The 20,747-nt window shown below is 40.2% G+C and overlaps 1 protein-coding gene across 1 annotated transcript; it reads right to left on the reverse strand.

The window, feature by feature from the left end:
- Window positions 1-15,813: 15,813 nt before the first annotated feature.
- Window positions 15,814-20,747, reverse strand: LOC100756540 (cytochrome c oxidase subunit 7A2, mitochondrial). Its single transcript, XM_027411072.2, has 4 exons — window positions 20,591-20,747; window positions 18,825-18,914; window positions 16,591-16,675; window positions 15,814-16,014 (listed from the first exon to the last, which is right to left on the reverse strand). Exons 1-4 carry the CDS (start codon window positions 20,606-20,608, stop codon window positions 15,956-15,958), a joined length of 252 nt encoding a protein of 83 aa, XP_027266873.1. The 5' UTR covers window positions 20,609-20,747; the 3' UTR covers window positions 15,814-15,955.

Genomic DNA, 20,747 nt, shown 5'->3' on the forward strand with positions numbered 1-20,747 from the left:
TTATTGGTTTAATAAAGAGCTGAATGGCCAATGGCTAGGCAGGAGGCATAGGAGGGACGTCCAGGCAGAGAGAGGAAGTAGGAAGAGATAATCAAGGCACAGAAAGGATGCCAATGAGACAGGAGGGAGTGAGACACACTAAATGAAAGAAGGGTAAAAAGTCACATTGTAAAACATAGATTAATTTAAAAACCAGGTTAATTTAAGTTATAAGAGTTAATGAGACAAGCCTAAGCTAAGGCCAAGCTTTATTAATTAACAATAAGTCTCCCTGTAGTTATTTTGGAGCTGAGTGGCAGGACAGAAAAAGACTCATTACAATGCACACACTGGATAAACTTATGTATGAAGAGAACAAACTGCTGGTAATATGCAATATAGACGGATCTCAAATGCATTATGCCGAGTGAGAAAAAGTAATTAATACACAAAGATATGAATGCTACATGTGATTTCATTTTTGACACCCCAGCACTAGCAAAATAAAAGGGAAAGAAATCAAAGGAGGAATAAGAGGAACTGTGATTAGAATGAACCTTAGCACACAGTGGAAATGTTCTATATAATTATGGGATGGTGGACTGACTCTTCTGGGACAGTGCTAACTTTTGTTCTCCTCTGAACCCAGAGGCTCCCTTCTCTTCTCCTTGGATATGGTGACCCTAGGTTCTCCAGCCTTTGTCCTTGGATGAGAACTCCACTCATCCAACTTGGCTCCTATGGTTCTAAGACCTTTGGAATTAGGCTGAGCCACAGCACCCACCCTCCTCATTCTCCAGTTTTCAAATGGTCTATATAGGATTCAGCTTCTGTAACTGTGTGAGCAAATTCCCCTAATAAGCTCCTCAAAAAGCTAGAAATAGGGCTGGAGAGATGGCTCAGAGGTTAAGAGCACTGACTGCTCTTCCAGAGGTCCTGAGTTCAATCCCCAGCAACCACATGGTGGCTCACAACCATCCGTTATGAGATCTGGTGCCCTCTTCTGGTGTGCAGATACACATGGAAGCAGAATGTTGCATACAGTAAATAAATAAAATATTTTTTTAAAAAAGCTAGAAATAGAACTACCACATGAACCAGCCATACCACTCCTTGACATATGCCCAAAGACATAGTAACTTATTACAAAGATACTTTCTCCTTCATGTTTACTGATGCACTTTTCATATAGCCAAAAAACTGGAAACACCCAGATGTCCATCAACTGATGAAAAATAAAAAGTGTGGCACATTACTCAATGGAATATTTAGCTGTTAAAAAAATTAACTTGAATTTTTGAATTTTCAAGGTTACCCCCAAATTCATCAATATCGGTTTCTTTAGAGATTGAATGTTTTTAAAGATTTATTTTCTTTTTACTTTTGTGTATGTGTGTTCACACACAGTGCCAGCAAAGGTCAGAAGAGGTCATCTATCCTATGATACTGCAGTTACGGGTAGTTGTGAACTGTCTGTCTGACATGGGTCCTGGGAATTGAACCTGGGTCCTCTGTAAGAGCAGCAAGCTCTCCTAACTGCTGTGCTAACTCTGCAACCCAACAATTTTGTTTATTTTCATGACTGACCCTTGGAATTCAGCTTTCTGTGTGCCTTTCGCAATGAGCTATGGTTTAAGAAGTACTATATCCATGCATACACTCTATTTTAGTAGGTATTTCTTGCTGATCAGTTTTACATGTCTGGCCTGAGAAAACTTAGATAAGATTATTGTTCTGTTATCATTTTCATCATAAAGAACCCTAAATAACTTCATATTGCCGGAATTTTCCAAGAGGGGAAAGGGAGTAACTGCAGATTTCCAGTGAGATCGCTATGCAATAACAAACAAATGCTGCAAAAGACCTGCCTGTTTCATTTCCTGAAGGAGAAACAGCTTCTGGAACTGAATTGAGAACTGGGTCAGGGGAACATATTAGTCTCTAAACAATCATAAAAATGAGTCAATCAACGGAGGATACTCTTCAGGAATGTGTTTACCTGCTGGCTATGTGTGTGGGAGATCATAACCAACAATAAAACCTTCCACAAAGTCCCTTATTTATTAATAAACGTTAGAAATGTCTCTAACATCTCTATTTCATGGTTATCAACAATCTAAAACTCAGTGACTCAAATTTTACTCTACCTCCTTTACACAGTCTGTATTATCACACACAAAAGAGGTTCCAATGTAGCTTGTGGGGAAAAAAAATCTCTCTAAGAGATTTTTCAATTCCCTTCTTTTGTTCAAGAGTAACAGCAAGGTTTTGGATGAACTTGTCAGCTGAATAGTTTGATCTTTGTTGGTGTTTGTTTTGTTTTTAACTTTTTCTATTTTAGGAATTATGATACAATTATAGTTCTCCTCTCCCATTCATCCCTTCAAACTCTCCCTTATACCTCTCCTTGCTCTCATTCAAATTCATGGCCTCTTTATTGTTGTTTCATGTTTATATGTATATACATATATATTCTTAAATATAATCTGCTCAGTCTGTATAATTTTACTTTTATGTATTTTTTCCTGGCCAACCATTTGGTACTGGATAATCAATTGATATGCCCTTCCCTGGAGAAGGGTAGTTTCTTCCATTCAGAATGTCTTACTTGCCCGCAGTTCTTTGTGTAGGGTTGAGGCCTGTGGTCTTTCTCCCATCCATGTTGGCATGTCTATGGGTGTCATGCTTGTTCAGCTCATGTTTAAGCAGCCATGTTGGAGAGACTTCAAGTGTATAGCTTCTGGCATTCTTAGAAGACACAATCTCACAGAAAACTCTGTTCCTCTGGCTCTTCCAATCTTCCCCACCCTCTCTTCCACAATTATCCTGAGCTTAGGTGCAGGAGTTGTGTTGCAGATTTATCAGTTGGGATTGGGTACCACAGTTCTGTGTTTTGATTAGCTGTAATTTTTACTTAATGGTCTCTGTCTTTTGAAAATACAAGTTTCCTTGGTGAGGATTGAGGACTACACATATCTGTGGGGATGAGGACAGATATTAAGATGTGGTTAGGGATTGTGCTGGTTTGGTAAAGTGGTAGTTGTAGGTTCTCTTTCAAGATCCATTACTTCACTAGTCTTGGGTTTCCAGTACTAGGCATGATTTCCCTCCTGTTGAATGGATCTTAAGTTCAATTAGAGAGCTGTTGGTTACCACTACGATATGTGTGCCATTACTACATCCTTGAGGTTATTGCTTCATGCTTGTTGTTAATGTAGTTCATAGCTGGGTAGAACTGTTGGTTGCTTCCCTCTTTGGAAGACTGCATAGAGTTTTCTGGAATCATAAAAGGTAATCCTTGGAGAGAAGGCTTTCAGTCTGCCAGAATTTAAAAGAATATCTACAAAATAAATACTTAACATTTTCAATAGCAGCAAAATAGAAACATGAGATGTACTTAAAAACACCTAAAAAGTCAGCATTACTCTAACACCACCAACAGATAAATATAATAAAGAAAGAAAACCATAGGTCAATATTCCTGATGCAAAAATTCAATAAAATATTTACAAACCAAATACATGCACATATCAAAAACTTCATCCACCACAATCAAGTTGCTTTTATTTCTGAGATGCAGGGAAGGGCCAACATACACAAGTCAATAAATAGTTAATCATATAAATGGACTTAATGGCAAATATCACACGATCATCTCAATAGAGATGCCAAAGGCCTTTGACAAAAGCCAACATGCCTTCATGATAAAAGTCCTAAAAAGAGAGGAATTAGAGGAAACATAATAAAAGCTATATATGACAAACACACATATGCAACATTATCATAAATGGAGAAAAGCTTGGAGCAATCCCATCATAAAGAATGAGACAGGGTTGTTCACTATCCTCACTCACTCCTTTTCACTATGGTTCTTGAAATACTAGCTAGAGTAATAAGAGATTAAAGGGATACAAATAGGAATGCAAGAAGTAAAGTCATCCCTATTTGCAGATGATATATGATATGATCTGATATTCCAAAAGTTCCATTGGAAAGTTTCTGTAAGTGTTCAACAATTTCAGCAAAGTGACAGCATACAAAAACAACTTAGATGAATCAGTAGCCTTTCTATACAACAACCACAACTCACTGAGAAATAGATCATTGAAATGCTATGTACAATAGTCTCAAAGTAAAATATCTTGGGATAAACCTAACCAAGGAGGTAAAAGACCTCTATGAAAACTTTGCATCTCTGAAGAAAGAAATTGAGGAAGACACCAGAAAATGGAAAGACCTTCCATGCTCATGGATTGGTAGAATTAATATTGTGGGAATGACCATCCTACAATAATACTTAGATTCAGAGCAATCCCAAACAAAATCCCCACAACACACTTCATAAAATGGAAAAAATACTAAAATTTATATGGAATCACAAAAGACCCTGGACAGCCAAAGCAATCCTGAGCAAACAGAATAGCAACCTGGTTATTCCAGCATCCTGGGTTGATGGGGGAGGTCCTTCTGTGTATATAATTGTCTTATTGGTTGATACATAAAGTACTGTTGGTCAATAGGAAAACAAGATACATGGGACTAAGAGTCGAGGAGGATTCTGGGAAAGGTAGGAGAAAGCGTAGAGTCACCATGTGAGCCTGGGAAGACAGGATGCTTGCCGATGGCATCCAATAAGATAAATCTTATAAAATATATAGATTTATGATAATTAAAACTGAGCTAACAGATGAGAAATCCTAGTCATTGGCCAAGCAGCATTTGTACCTAATATAAGTCTCTGTGTGTTACTTGGAACTTTAACGTGGTGGCAGGCGGAACTTGGGTGGCCTGGCGAAAAGCGCTCATGTGGCAGCAGGGCTTGGGCGGCTTGGCAGAAAGAAAGACTTATTGTTACACTGGGTCTGTTGTTGCAACACAGGCTTCCCCTTTACAGATCCTTTCAATATAGCCTTTCAAGGCTTCCTTTCAGGAAATCTGACCCTGCCATGCATTTCCTCAATCCAGCAGCTTCTTAGAACCTTGGCTCATTCCTCTACAACCTCATTCTTATATTTTGTATGACAAAAAAAAAAAAAAAACCTAACCAAACAAACAAAACCCCAGCATCATGTGGACAATGCTTTCAAGTTCCGTTGCTGGGATGAAAAACGTCTAATTCCCTTATACAACAGCTCTAGTAGCTTTTGTGGAGAAATCTAAGAAAACTTAAGAAGTTTTTTTTTTTTTTTTTTTTTTTTTTTTTTTTTTTTGGAAAAGAACCCCTTCAGTAACACTCTTAGTTCAGGCTTCTTTCAAGAGCTTATATTTTTCTCCGTTGGTAGGATTGGATCTTGCTTAGTGGTTAGTGTTCTGAAGGGTTTCCCTCTATGGCGCTGATGCCCTGAAACAATTATAGCCGTTTTCTCAGAATCTGCACTATCTGAAAATCTAAATGTGCTCAAGTCCTTTTCCTGCTCACCCAATTACATTATTTTCATCTGTCTGCCCCATTTGTTGCTCTCTCTCACTGTGGCCCTGGATGAGAACACTGAGCAATAACCATGCCATTGTCTGAATGTGCTTTTGTCTTTAAAACTCCTGACAAACAAATCAATCCGTTACTTTCTGATTTGGCCTTACTCAAGTCCTCAAGACATAGGCAGAATGCAGTCTGATTCTTCATCAAAACATCACATGAATGCCTGTCCCATTTCCTAACAGAGACCTTCTTTCCCTCTGAAACCTTGGGCTTCCATTGCCAACATTCTGGTCTTCCAGACTGTTACTAGGATGTTCCCTTCAGTTCAGCTTACAAAATCCTAGTACTTCTCTGGTACTTACTTCCAAACTCTTCGACATTCTTAGTGCAAACCAGTTTCAAACACATAAGAACCATATGGTCAGGTTTATTACACCAATGGCCATAGTTCTGGGGACCAATTTTATGTGGTAGCTACCTTCCTAGTTTCTCTGGCAAAAGCAATTTAAGGAAGAAAGGCTTTATACTGACTCCCAGTTTGAGGGTGTAGCCCATCGTGTTGTGGAAGGCATGGTGGGGAGAGTGGCTCTATCTGTGCTGTCAGTAGTTGAGGTGGCAGGCAGAGCCACAGGGAGGAAGCAGGAAGCAGAGGCATGACTGCGGATGCTCAGCTCGCTTTCCACTGTTTATTCACTGTGAGACCCCAACCAATGCGATGGTGTCACCTACATTCATACCAGTTCTTTCACCCTCAGTAAAGCTGTTCCGGAAATACATTTATAGGCATGCCCAGATGTATATTTCCATGGCAATTCTAAATCTAGTCAAGTTGACAATAAGACTATATATGAAACTGAACTCAAGGCCAAGCATAGTGACTCACATATGAATAGCCCCAGATTTTGGGATACAAAGGCAGAAGTTTGAGGCCAATCTAGGCTACAGAGTGAAATTCCTCCTTCAAAACCACAAAGTAAACTTTAACTCAAAATTTACTAAAGATTTAAATTAAGTGTAAAACTACTAAAAAAACAGAGAAAAATTACAGATTGGTCTGGGCAAATATTTTTTCCCACTATAACACCAAAAGCAAGGTAACAAAAGCAAAAAATAGAGTAATGGGTATATATTAAAAGGTATATACATAGTAAAGAAAAATCCACATAATACAGAGATAACTTATGGCTTGGGAAACTACTTGCAAATACCTGATAAGAAGTTAATATCTAAAATATGTAAGAAATTCAACCCAACAATAAGAACATAAATGTCTAGCCAGGTGGTGGTGCCACATATCTTTAATCCCAGCACTGCACTCGGAAGGCAGAGGCAGGCAGATCTCTGAGTTCTGAGTTCAAGGCCAGCCTGGTCTACAAAGCAAGTTTCAGAACAGCCAAGGCTACATGGAGAAACCCTGCTTGAAAAACCAAATAAATAAATGTCCAATTAAAAATTGAACAATGAGGGTTATAGAGATGGCACTGGCTGCTCTTGGAGAGGACCTCAGTTCAATTCCCAGCACCCACGTGGTGGCTCACAACTGTCAGGTCCAAAGGAAACTCCAATTCCTCAAACTCTAAAAGGCAGTACATATGTCGAGAAATGGCAGTTTTGGCTCAGCTCACACTGGACTATAGAAGGATTTCTGGCAGTTCATTCACCAGGAACTTGTTGAATGGGTTTTCTGTTTGCCAACAGAAATCATTTTCCTTGCCTTCGGCAAAGAACATATGGCTCTCCATTGACATGTACCTGTGGTGACTATCAGCATATCAAAGCTCATGTTAGTCTCCAGGCTCATATAGCCCCTTCTCACAGTGAAATACCTGGTACACATTTCACACTAGTCCCCTAGCCCTTCTCACCTCAGATCTCCACTCTCTTCATCCTCCCTACCCTATTCTCTCTCTTGCTATCCTGCTAACTCTGGTATTCTCCATCTTGCTGTACTCTGCTATTCCTGCTTCTCTGGCCCTGGCCATCTTCAGCCTTGGTTTCTTTCTCTCTGCTCTTCACTCTTCCAAATGCCTCTATCTGTTCTTTCTCTCTTATTTACAATAAAAACCTCCCCCCTAATGGAGCGGCCATGTCAGCAGTTTCTTTACTACACACCTTTCATACAACAACAATCTGTAACTCCAGTCTCAATGAACCCCACATCCTCTTCTGGGCTTTTGGGGCATTGCACACATACATGGCAAATGATACACATGCAAATGCATGCAAAGCACCTATACACATAGAAATACTTTTTAAAAAATTGAGAAATGAAAAAAAAATTGAGAAATGACTTGAATAATAAACATTTCTCAGATGATATATACATTAAAACAGCTAAACTAAAAAGTGCTTTGCAACACTATTCATAAAACTACAAGATACATTTTATACATGTTAGGATGGTTATCAAAAATATGACAGGTAGGTGTTGGTAAAGATGCGGATAAAGGGGAAACTGCATTCCATTGGTGGGGATGTAAAGTAATATGGTTGTTATACAAAACAATGTATTATTATGGGGAACCTGAAGAGAAAAATGAACAAGATACCTGATTAAGTCATATAGGGTCTTTATTTACCACCAGTGGAGCCATCCCAGGCAGAGTAGCAGGAAGCAGCTTCAACTCCAATTTATTCAAGTTTTTAAAGGCAAAAGCTACATTGTGACAGAAAGGCAGCTCTGGATATCTGCAGTAAGCAAGCAAGCATTGTTTACAGAAGCAGAGAGATAGCAGTTAAGTGGCCTGGCAGTTCTCATAACCTTTAGGTCATAGGCACATTGTATGAGAATTTATGGCTGTCTCAGAGACTAGTTTACTCTAAGAATTAATGGTTGGTCAAAGTTGCCAGAGACCAGTTTGTCCAAGATAGTTTTAGCAGTTAAAATATTCTTAGGAATACTTTCATGGGATGGCATGACTATAGTCCAGTAGCCCACTACAATATAAATTCTTCAAAAATTAAGCCGGGCGTTGGTGGTTCACATCTTTAATCCCAGCACTCAGGAGGCAGAAGCAGACGGATCTCTGTAAGTTCGATGCCAGCCTGGTCTCCAGAGCGAGTGCCAGGATAGGCTCCAAAGCTACACAGAGAAACCCTGTCTCGAAAATCAAAACAAAAATCTTCAAAAATTAGAAATAGGGCTATCATGTGACCCAGATATTCCACCATTGGATATATATGTGTATAAATATATACAAAGTGAAATCAGTATGCCAATGATATACCTGCTAAATATAGATATACCCAAATGGGTGAATAATGCTACTCACAGAAGACATGGGTTATTAAATGAAAATCTCAGTGCCAGGCACAGGTCCCTAGGAATGTGTGGGTCAGAGAGGCCCAGGGGCAGCCCAAATAACCCAGGCTGTTGTTATTGCTCCTCTTTGCCCACTAGGTGGTAAGAGCTATTGCTGTAAACACTTTGGTTGCAAGATTAAGGAAATGGCTCTTAAATTGGCTGGGGAATTCTTGCTTTGCTGACTGACTAGCTTTCATAGTGCTAAAAGGAGTATCTTAAGGTTTCTATTGCTGCGGACACCACGACCATGGCAACTCCTATTAAAGGAAAACATTTCATCGGGCTGGCTTTCAGTTTCAGAGGTTCAGTCCATTATCATCATGGCGGGTGTTGTGATCTTAAAAAACAACAGGGCCATGACAGAGTTCAAGTGTAAGGGTTTTTTATTAGGAGAAAAAGGATCGTAAAAGGGGGAAAGGGGAGAGGGAAAACTGGCCTCTGGGGACAGGAGCATCAGGAAAGAAGAGAAGCAGAGAGGGGGGAGGGAAGGAAGAGAGAGAGACAGAGAGACAGAGAGACAGAGAGACAGAGACAGAGAGAGACAGAGAGAGGAACAGACAGATGGAGAGGAGGGAATGATGGTGGGCAGAGCTCTTTTCAAAGGAAACAGTGAACAGGCACAGGTGGTGCTCTTAGTGGCGGCAGCTGAGGGTATATGCTGTCACAACTCCAAAGGTAGGCCAGTACAAATGCCTAAATACTAACAGTGGGAAGTACAGCGGTATGCAGGCTGCTGCTGGAGAAGCAGCCAAGAGTTTTATGTCGGGACTTGCAGGCCTCAGGAAGAGATCCAGTGGGCCTGGCTTGGGCTTTTGAAACCTCAAAGCCCACCCCCAATAACCTACTTCCTCCAATGAGGCCACACCTACTCCACCAAAGCCGCAACTCCCAATAGTGCCAGTCCCTGTGAGCCTGTGGGGCCATTTTCATTCAAACCACCAAAAAGAGCTTTGCATGATGCTGCAGAAGACATCACCAGTCTTATCCAGCCCTGGACCCTGCATGCACAACACTGATCTACCAGGCAAGATGTGCCCACTGGCGCAGCAATGGTAAGACAGTTTATGGAGGTAGCAAGATGCTCTCTAAACTGGATTGGAGGCCTGCCCCACAGGAGGGACCCATGCTTTGTACTGAAAACACAGACAAACCCCAAGGCTGGGGAAGTCACAGGCACAAGAGAAGAACCTGTTTATTTTGTTTGCCAAATGGTCATGTTTTCAAACTGTCTTCTAAGCATTTACGTTAATATCCATGGACTTGTGCTGCTCTCAAGCTTGGTCAGAGAAGCTGCTTTACACAGTGGTGAGTCGTTGACTGTCTACGTGCTAAGTATGAGTACATGTGTGTGCTCAGCTGTGGATGAATCATCCATGTTCACCTCTCCCCTTCCAACACTCAGGAACAGTGCACTGCAGAAGACTGAGCAGATGAGGAGAGCTGGGAAAGGTTTTCTGCACCGTGACATGGCTATTATACACATGATCAAAGAAACTGTGGTTACCTGCACAAGAGAAAGACAGTCAAAAATTCTTCATGGAGGGGGCGGAGCTCCCAAGGCCCCATTTGTGGGAATATATCAGCAGTTAATGGCTGCTGGGGGAAAGAGTCATTTTTCTTTGTGGGTGTCGACTGGTTGGATGCCCCTGCTCCAGAGGATGACTGCATAACCATGACTACATGAGCAACACGAACTGGATTTAGTGGGCTCTAAAAACAAAAACAGTGTATGTGTTTGGGAGATGTGTTGGAAGGGGCCACAGGAGTTGGGAGGGGTTGCAGAATGGGTATTATAAAAGTGACAATATTTAAATTAAAAACTGGAAGCACTGGGGGAAAGTATGTGTCTGATACACACATTGATTGCTGCTGTACTCCCAATAACTAAGATCTGGAATCAGTTAAGTGTCCATCAGGTGATGAATACATGATGAAAATTAGGTAGGTAGGTAGATACATAATAGATAGGTATATAGATAGATAATGATAGATTAGCTGGGCCTTGGTGATGCACGCCTTTAATCCCAGCACTCGAGAGGCAGAGGCAGGTGGATCTCTGAGTTCGAGAACAGCCTGATCTACAAGAGTTAGTTCCAGGACAGCCTCCAAAGCCACAGAGAAACCCTGTCTCGAAAAACCAAAACAATAAAAAAATACAAAAAAAAAGATTGATTACACAGATAGATGATAGATAGGCAGACAGATAATAGAGAATGCTGTTGTTTTCAACAATAGCAATAGTTCTTAACCTAATTAGTGTTTCTTTTGCTGTGAAGAGACACCATGACCATGGTAACTCTTTTTTGGGGGGATGGGGGTGGGTTTCCAGACAGGGTTTCTCTGTGGCTTTGGAGGCTATCCTGGAACTAGCTCTTGTAGACCAGGCTGGTCTCAAACCCATCTGCCTCTGCCTCCCGAGTGCTGGGATTAAAGGCATGCACCACCACCCCCTGGCTAACCATGACAACTCTTATAAAGGAAAATTTGAGATGGCTGCGTATAGTTTCAGAGGTTTAGTCCATTATCATCGCAATGGGAAACATTAGTGTGCAGGCAGACATGGTGCTGTCTACATATTGATCTGAAGGCAACAGGAAGTAGATTGAGGTACTGGGTGTGGCTTGGGCATATAAAACCTCAAAGTCCACCCCCAGAGTGACACACTTCTTCCAACAGGACCATACATTTTCCAAAAAAGCCACACCTCCTAATAGTGCCACTTCCTAGGAAATCATGGGGGGCCAATTACATTCAAATTACAGTTCTAGAAGGCATTATGTTAGGCAACAGAAAGATAATCTCTACATAATCTCATTTTAAATTAGAATGTAAAAAAATGAACTCATAAAGAGTAAAACTGAGTTTTGGAGAGTGAGGATTTTTGTTCAAAGGACAAAAAAAAAAAAAAAAAGACTGAATAGATTTTATTAGTCTTGGTGATCACATCAGTAAAAATATCTTATTGTGGTGGTTTGAAAGAAAATAGACCCCCAAAGGGAGTGCTACTGCTAGGAGGTGTGGTTTTGTACATATGACCTTGTTGGAAGAAGTGAGTCACGGTGGAGGCAGGCTTCGAGGTCTCCTTTGCTTAAGCTATGCTCAGTATAGTCAACAGTTCACTTCCTGTTGCTTGCAGATCAAGATATAAAATTCTCAGCTACTTCTTCAGCACCGTGCCACCACGATAATAATGAACTAAACCACTGAAGCTGTAAACCAGCCTCAATTCAGTGTTTTCAATTTTATGGTCATGGTGTCTCTTCACAGTGATTGAAACCCTAAGATACTTATATACTTGAAAACTATTAAAAGAGTAGATTTTAAGCTGGGGGCGGGGGCGGTGCACGCCTTTAATTCCAGCATTTGAGAAGCAGAGGCAAGCCTCTGTGAGTTCAAGGCTAGCCTGGTCTACTACAGATTAAGTTCTAGAACAGGCAGAGCTACACAGAGAAACCGTCTCAAAAAAAATCACACACACATACATATAGATATTAAGTGTTTTCACCACAAAATGTAACTGAATTAATGCACATTTTGGTTTTTTTTGGTCACTCTGTAGACCAGGCCAGCCTCAAACTCACAGAGATCGACCTGCCTCTGCCTCCCGAGTACTGGGATTAAAGGCGTGCACCATCATCACCCAACAGTGCACATGTTAAATATAAACAATTCTACAATGTATGAATACACCATGATGTCAGGTTGTGGGGTTGGAGAGAAGGCTCAGTGGTTAAGAGTCTATACTGCTTTTGAGGAGGACTTGACTTCAGCTTCCTGCTCCCATACCAGGTGGCTTACAACCATCTGAAAATCAAACTCCAGGACACCCAGTATCCTCTTCTGGCCTTTATAGGCACCTGTGCTTGTGTGTACATTACCCCACATAGACAGGCACACACTCATACACACACACAATTAAAATGACATCTTCAGAATTGGGAGAGATGGCTCAGCAGTTAAGAGCATATCTGTTATGGCAGAGAAGCTAAGTTCAGGTCCCAGCATCCACATCAGGTAGCTCACAACTACAGGTAACTGCAGATCCAGGAAATCTAAAGTCCTTTTCTGGACTCTGAAGGCACATGTATTCACATGAGCATATACCCATATATAGACACATATACATAAAATCAAAATTTTTTAAAAATCTTAAAAGAAAATTCAAATCTTTTTTAAATGTATATATATTGTAAACACTTTTGTATGCAAAAAAATCAATTATTAAGTTGTAAAAATTTTTTCAAATATTATGAAATCACATCACATTCAGAAGAGTTCATAAACTGTTCTTTCCTTCAGGAAATAATCACAACATGCAAAGTGTAGGGGAAAAATTAGTGGAATCATTGTATCTAGTGTAAATCTTAGAAAGAAATAGTCGTTTTTCACTGTCTTTAGGATAAAGTTCTAAAAGTCCCTTGAGAAATCATCGTCGAAAACAGTGATTGTTTTCTGTTATCTATACAGTTCTCTGGATTCACCACCTTTGCATGACTTCTTACTTTACCAGGTACTGCAAACAACACCCAATAAGGAAAAAGTTGTAGGGGTGTGATGTTTCCTTCAGAAAACACAGATCAGATCAAGGGCTTTGGTATGAAGAACTTGTTTTACCAAAAAACTTTTGTGTAACAACCAATAAATACACTTATGCATGGCTATTTGAGGTTCAGTTCCTCAAAACTGTTCGTCCTGCTGCCAGAGCTGAATTGTATTTGGAGTGACTCTCTTTCTACGCAGCACATACCACCGACTGCAAAGCATGCTTGTTACTGGATGTACTCTTAAGCAGTAGTTCAAAGAGGCAGACTTTCCCACTGGCATGGTCCTTACTAGATTTACAGAAATATTTATGTGATAGCAAGAGAAATAGTATCCTTTTTTTCAGTGTCCAATACTGCCCTCTCGTGGTAACATAGCTCTTTTGCAATCCCTCACAATTAAAAAAACCAAAAACACACAGCTAAACCACCAAGAATTCTCACTGCATCAACAAACTGCTATTGAGTTGAACTGATTGAGCTCCAATGGAACTGTTCTAACTGAAGTTGTCATTTACCATAAATGTATCATGGAGTCTGGAATGCCAGCATTTTATTTGAGAGTGCACTGGGAAAGAAAAGCAAAAGAAGCAAGTCAACCTTCCCTTGCGAAGTGGCTCCAGGCTATTTCGAGACAGGGTTGCTCTCTGTAATAGCTCCCTCCTTGTAATAGACTGCAAGGCCCTACTTGATGGGCATCTCACTTCTTTCTCTTGTTCACCCACAGCAGTACCTATTCACTACCCTTTTCTTTAAACATGGCCAGAAACTTCAGGACATTTGCTCTGAGTGGTTTCTTTTTCCTGAAATGCCTTTCTTCTTATACCTAATTGGTAACAAATCTGTATGTATATAAGAAAACAACCAGCAAAGTCTCAGTGGCAAAAGCCTTGACATTAGATTTCAAACAGAAGGTAGAAGAGAGACATGGGAATAAATGATTACTGGGTAGATAGAAAACTGGAGATCAAAGTGCAACTGATTCGGGCTGGAGAGATGGCTCAGTGGTTAAGAGCACTGACTGTTCTTCCAGAGGTCCTGAGTTCAATACCCAGCAACCACATGGTGTCTCACAACCACCTTAAATGAGATCTGCATGCAGGCAGAAGACTGTATACATAATAAATAAATAAAATCTTTAAAAAAAAAAGTGCAACTGATTCATCCTCATTAGGAGTCTCACTAGAAAGGGGAAGACGTCTGTAGGGTCTCCCTATGTACATATATTGCTGTAAACAATACAGCACTATCAATGTAGCAGTCGATATATTTAATCAGACAACTATGAAGATAAAGTGCGCTTTTCCAATCACAGGAAACTGGACTTGAAATCTTATGCTGCCATTTATTTCAGCTTTGTAAAATTGCAGGAGACTTAATTTCATTCCCAAATCCAGTTTAGCAGTAACTTCACCTTGAATAGTTTTACTACATTAAATCTGGCCATGTTATCAGGCCCCAAGCAGAATATTTTGGCATAAGCTTCCTAGGAAATTTTATATAGAGTTGGGTCAAGTGTTTTGGATCCCAGTTACATGGCAGGCTGAGGCAGGACAATACTGAGATCCAGGGTAGCCTGAGCAACACAATGAAACACTGTCTCAGGAAGCCTTTTCTTGTACGACTATTACTAGGTTAAGCCAAAGATAGTACGTCTATGAGGTATCAATATCAAGATGAAAGTTATGGAAAACTCCAGGTTGTTCTTCCTTCTTACATGACTTTCATATCATGTGATAAAAGTACTTTAAATCACTTATATAAGAAAATTAACTAAAGTCCCCCTTGTTTGAAAAAAATGCTACCAGTCTTTTCTAAACATCATCAGTGGTTCTTTTCACCATGAGACTCTGGCGTGGCCCAGGTTCTAAGCCACTGGGGAACTTTCGTAACTTTCACAGACCTCTACTGTTTACATCTCCAAGTTTTCATGTACCAAAGACTAATTTGGTTATTTCAAATAGTTCAAGTTTTTCAAATAGTTCAAGTTTAATTTAAGCAAAAAAAAACATAACAAAAAAACCTTACTCATGGATTTATTTCCCTTACTTCTGACATAGGTTATTTTAAGAGATTATCAAGGTACTCCCTGTAGAAGGAAAGAAAAGTTTGACTCCCTATAGTCCCCTATAACTTTTATAAAGGTTTTCAGCATATGGCCAAGGATTAGAATAAAATCATAAGCCCACTCTGGATGTAGAAAAAGTACTCAGAAGCCTAGTAAACCCTAATTCTAGGATAGAACACACCAACATCTCAGCATAGAGAAAGAAGAGCAAACAGGGTCCACCTCCACTACTCAAGCAGTGCCCGGGACTTTACCCAGAGAACATACAGAAGGGGCAGAGAGCAAAGCAATATCCTTTCAAGGGTCAACCTCAAATGACCTTGAAGACCATCTACTAATTCTTAGGAGCTGAAAGTAAAATTTCCTAAATAATGTTACAATGATAGTGCTTTAGAAAGATTGACAAAGGACTTAAAAAAAAAAAATTGTTCTCTAAGATTTGAAGTGCTGACCCAAAACTGATTTATCAGTAATTTATTTTCAAGTGAAAAGGGAGACAAAGCATGGTAAAGACTGCTTTATTGGTGGCAGTTAGTACACATCAATAAATATTGATCCCCTAAGAAGAGCTCAGTTACTCATCAGATTCCTGGTCCGTCGAGCGCTGAATGCAACTGAACCATGGGAAGGCTGGGATGATGAAGTCAGTTCTGCTTCTTGGGAAATGAAGCCATAGCTAACTGATAGATGGCGTACACTGTTCCTGAGAAACACAGGAAAACTTACTTATTAGGGATTCTGGCATTTCAGTACATACACTTCATATTTCAGCTCAAAGGTTAAAGGCAAAGTTGCTGTTAAGACAAGCTCGGAGGTAGGGTGTTTTGTTCTAGTGCCTAAGTTCCTCGGTTTGATTTCTAGTGAGAACACACAACACACATGACCCTTAATCAAACATAAAAGTGTTTTGACAGATAATAAAATTAAAAAAAAAAATCAATCTAGTTTTATTACTTCATTTCTATTTTAAAAGGTAGACCTGCCACGATACCCTTCAACATAATGAATGCAAACTTTTTTAAAGGTAGGGAGGGTAGTGTGAATGTTTGGGGAGAAGGGACTGAGAACCTCAAGTGACACAGAGCTACCTCTATCAGAAAGTGAACCACAACCTGCCGAGTCAAAATGCTCTTGGGTAGTATATTCTAACTGCCCTCTTGACTGCTTACTCTGAGGTGCTGTGAGATGGCATAGACAGACTGCCTGCAATAAATACAGCCACAGCAAAAGCAAGGAAGGTGTCCCTGCTGCTCCTGCCCTGTAAACTTCAATGTCTTACCACCAAGTGTCAGAGCCATTGTGAGTCTGTAGAGGAGAGCATCAGATGCCCCGCCTTTCAGATGCACTGGGATTCCATTATCCTCCTGGGTAAAAAAAAAAAAAAAAAAAAAAAGATACATGTTACTTATTTCCAGTTAAGAACAGAATATTAATTATTCATATAAAATCCAACAGCTACTGACACTCCCAGAATTTAAATAATTTAAGAGGCTTATAATTTTTATTCATTCTCTACTACTTTAAAATTACAAACATTTAAAAGACAGCATCCTTTTAAGCTAACGTAAGACCTAAAATGAGATATTCTGAGGACTATACAAACTTCAGAGCAGGGACATTTACCCCTTAAATTCAACAATGTAAATATAAGGCCTGTTGATCACTAGGAACATCCTCCCCCGCTTATAAAAGGAGGCAAGAGGCTTCGGCTTGCAACACTAGTTTATATCCACTTCAGAATTTATTTTTATGAAACATACATTAATACTTTTACCACTTTAAATTTTACTTAGGAAAAGTTATAAATCACAATAAAACAAAAGTCATTCACAATCTAATTACTGATAAAGGTTAACTGCTCTATTCCACTGGGCCTCTCCCCAAGACATACCAACTATTAACAGTATGGTACATATCACCATTTTATTTATCAATTATCCTAAGTTATGTACACTTCATATATAGAATGGCTTATGCTATATAATGATGTTATATACTATTTTCTTTTTGGGGGGTTTTTCAAGACAGGGTTTCTGTGGCTTTGGAGGCTGTCCTAGAACTAGCTCCTGTAGACCAGGCTGGTCTCGAACTTACAGAGATCTGCCTGCCTCTGCCTCCTAAGTGCTGGGATTAAAGGCATGTGCCATCACCATCTGGCATTATATACTGTTTTCAAAAACAGTTTATTAGTCCATTTAAATATTTCTTCAATGGCTACATAATATTCTACCAACTGAAAAAAAATTCCAATCCTTTAGTAACTTCTGGGTTGGGTTCTTTAAAATCTTTTATTTATTTTCTTATATATATGCATGTATTCTAAAGTGTGTTAAAGAAGGTTTCCTAGATGACAGGGTATATGATCAGTCTATAATATTTCAACTACTAGATAAACTTCTGTCTCTAATATACTCTTGCTTAGCTCATATGGAAATCCTGTGGATGGTACTATCTTTCTCCTATTTGCCTGACAAATACAATCTATTTTAAATCTTTCTATTTATAGCACAGGGAATGGGGTTGCCTCTCAATCTGTTTGCTTTAAGAAAACTTGGTTCCAAGAGCTGATATAGAAGCTATAGTTTTTCAGTTCTAAGAACAGTTACAGTCAGGGTAATGTAGCCTTAAATCTATAAAACTGAAAAAGCAATGACATGGTTACAACCATTTCTTGGTGACATTCATATGGTCAAGCTGGTGTATAAGTCTGTGTCCAGCCGCCTTCATGGCTTTGAAGGAATCACCACATGGCAATACTTCTGCTCCACCAGCAGATAGGGGTCTGCAGTGGTCCTCCATCTAGATCTCCAGAGAAATCATGTTCTGGCTCCATAAAAAGGTATAGTCCAAACCTCTACAGTTCCCCAGTCCACTAGCTGGAATGTGTTTAGGGCAAAGGCAACTGAATAGAGGGTTAGCAGTCAGTAGTACAATGCCTGCCACATTCCACAGGAGTCTTCCTTGCCCGTGGACAGCTATGGTGACTTGATCTGCATTTCTTACAGATGTCCAATGACATAATCATACCTGGAAAAACTTCCCATCTGTTCCTTCTCCTTACAGAGATAAATTGTATATTTTTAAGGCTTGATTTCTCTCCTCAGGCCTTTTGAAGTTTCCTTAGAAATCTTCCCCACCTAAGATTATTTACTATACTTTTTCTATACCCTGTAACATCTACTGAATTTCAGATATATATATTTGTTTCTGGGCCTTTTATTTCCTACTCCTATGCAATTATTTCCCAAAGAATGCCATTTCATCTTAAATTACACACACACACACACACACACAGAGAGAGACAGAGAGAGAGAGAGAGAGAGAGAGAGAGAGAGAGAGACCTATGCATTTTTCCACCTCCCCAAGCATTCTTGGATACAGCAAATCGACAGTTACCAAGAGTCCCATATGCTCCAGCTAATACAAAAGAGGCTCTAAAAAGCAGACCTCTGGATTTACTCCCTAAATCCACTTTCTGAGTTCTATTACAGATCACCTAAAATAGTTCAGTACCTGAAACAGCTTTTGTTTCTCTGGAACCTTGTTTTCAAAATGCCGTCGTGAAGTAGTGCTGATGGTCCTCTGGGTAACCTGACGGAGGGCCTGAGACAGAAAATCTAGTTAGTAAACAAGACTTAGAGCCTAAAGAAACCTTCTAAGGCAATTTCCAGACCTTCACACAGCAAAAGGACACCGAGTTAAACCATATCTAACTCATCAGTAATAAAGCCCAGGCTTTCTAGATGTTGTCTATCCTCTGCTCTGTGTTTCACACTATGAACTGCAGTCTCCAGAAGCCATGACCTATATAGCCTGTGCCTGAAATCAGTAGCATTTTATTTTTGTTGAACAAAGAACAATGATATACAGAAAAAATAAATGTAAAAAATAGACTACGAGGGCGTTGGTGGCGCACACCTTTAATCCCAGCACTAGGGAGGCAAAGGCAGGCAGATCTCTGAGTTTGAGACCAACCTGGTCTACAGAGTGAGTTCCAGGACAGCCTCCAAAGCCACAGAGAAACCTTGTCTCAAAAAAAAAAAAAAAAAAAAAAAACCACAACAACAACAACAAAAACAAAACAAACAAACAAACAAAAAACTGCTTTCTTTGGGCTGGAGAGATGGCTCAGAGGTTAAGAGCACTGGCTGCTCTTCCAAAGGTCCTGAGTTCAATTCCCAGCATCCACATGATGACTCACAACCATCCAAAATGAGATCTGGTGCCCTCTTCTGGTCTGCAGGGACACATGCAGACAGAACACTGTATACATAATAAATAAATCTTTAAAAAAAGAAAAAAGACTACGTTTGTTCAAACATTTTCATTTAGTATTCACCTATGCTGAATACTTCACTGCAAAATAAACCAGCAAGATTTGTTATTGTTGTTTTTCAAGACAGGGTTTTCTCTGTGTCGCCCTGGCTGTCCTGGAACTCATTCTGTAAACCAGTCTGGCCTAGAACTCAGAGATCTGCCTGCCTCTGCCTCCTAAGTACTGGGATTAAGGACGTATGCCATCACCCCCCCCACACACTTTTTTTTTTTTTGAGGGAGAGGGGGCTACCCGAAAGATTCTTACTCAAAATTATTTTGCTGCGCAGGGCACACGCTAGGCAAGTACCCTTCACCAATTGGACTCCTAGCCGCCTAAGATAATTTTAATGGCGTGTTTAAGTCTGCTTTTATTTCAATCAGTAAACATGCATTCCACTATCTAAATGGTATTGCCAAGTTAGTAAAACTGTTAAATAATTACAAAAGAAAATCAAATCACATCTTTTTAATTTCTGGTAAAGTACTTCACAAGCTCAGTCAGGGGTGTTAGTGTTAAAAGGCAACTCAGAATCGCCATTACACTTCAGCCGTGAATACACATTAAATGCCAACCCAAATAGAATAATTTAGTTCTTTAGCTTACTTCTGGTGCATATAATAGCCATGAAAATTTATATCCTTTCAGTATGAAACAAAAACAAACGACAAACGCCACTTTCCCGCCTAACGTTTCCCCTCCCCGGAGCCTACATCAGAGATACAATCTTACCAATTATCACCAGTTAACCGTATTGACCAGGTAAGCAGTGTGGTCATGCTCTTCCCTCTACGTCGACCCAGCAACAACCAGGGGAGAGTTTCGGAAAGGTCAGGGGGAAAGGACGCGGCCAAGGTGACTCCCGCCGCTGTCTTCTGTCCCATTTCCAGTACGGGTTTCAGTCGGGGTCCCTGAGCCTCCGCCCGGACACCCCAGCACCAGCCAAACCCCAAAAGCTACTTACCAGCAGATTCCGCAACATCTTGGTTCAGTTGCTGCCCACCAACCGCGACTACTGAACGCCAAAAGTCGGAAACCACCGGGCCGGAAACGGAACTCCCTCCTGGCACTGCGCGTGCGTCCAGAAAGAGCGCTCGTTCCTGGAGTTGGGGGAGGGGGGG

Source organism: Cricetulus griseus, chromosome 4 (assembly GCF_003668045.3).
Source record: "Cricetulus griseus strain 17A/GY chromosome 4, alternate assembly CriGri-PICRH-1.0, whole genome shotgun sequence".
Lineage (NCBI taxonomy): Eukaryota > Metazoa > Chordata > Mammalia > Rodentia > Cricetidae > Cricetulus > Cricetulus griseus.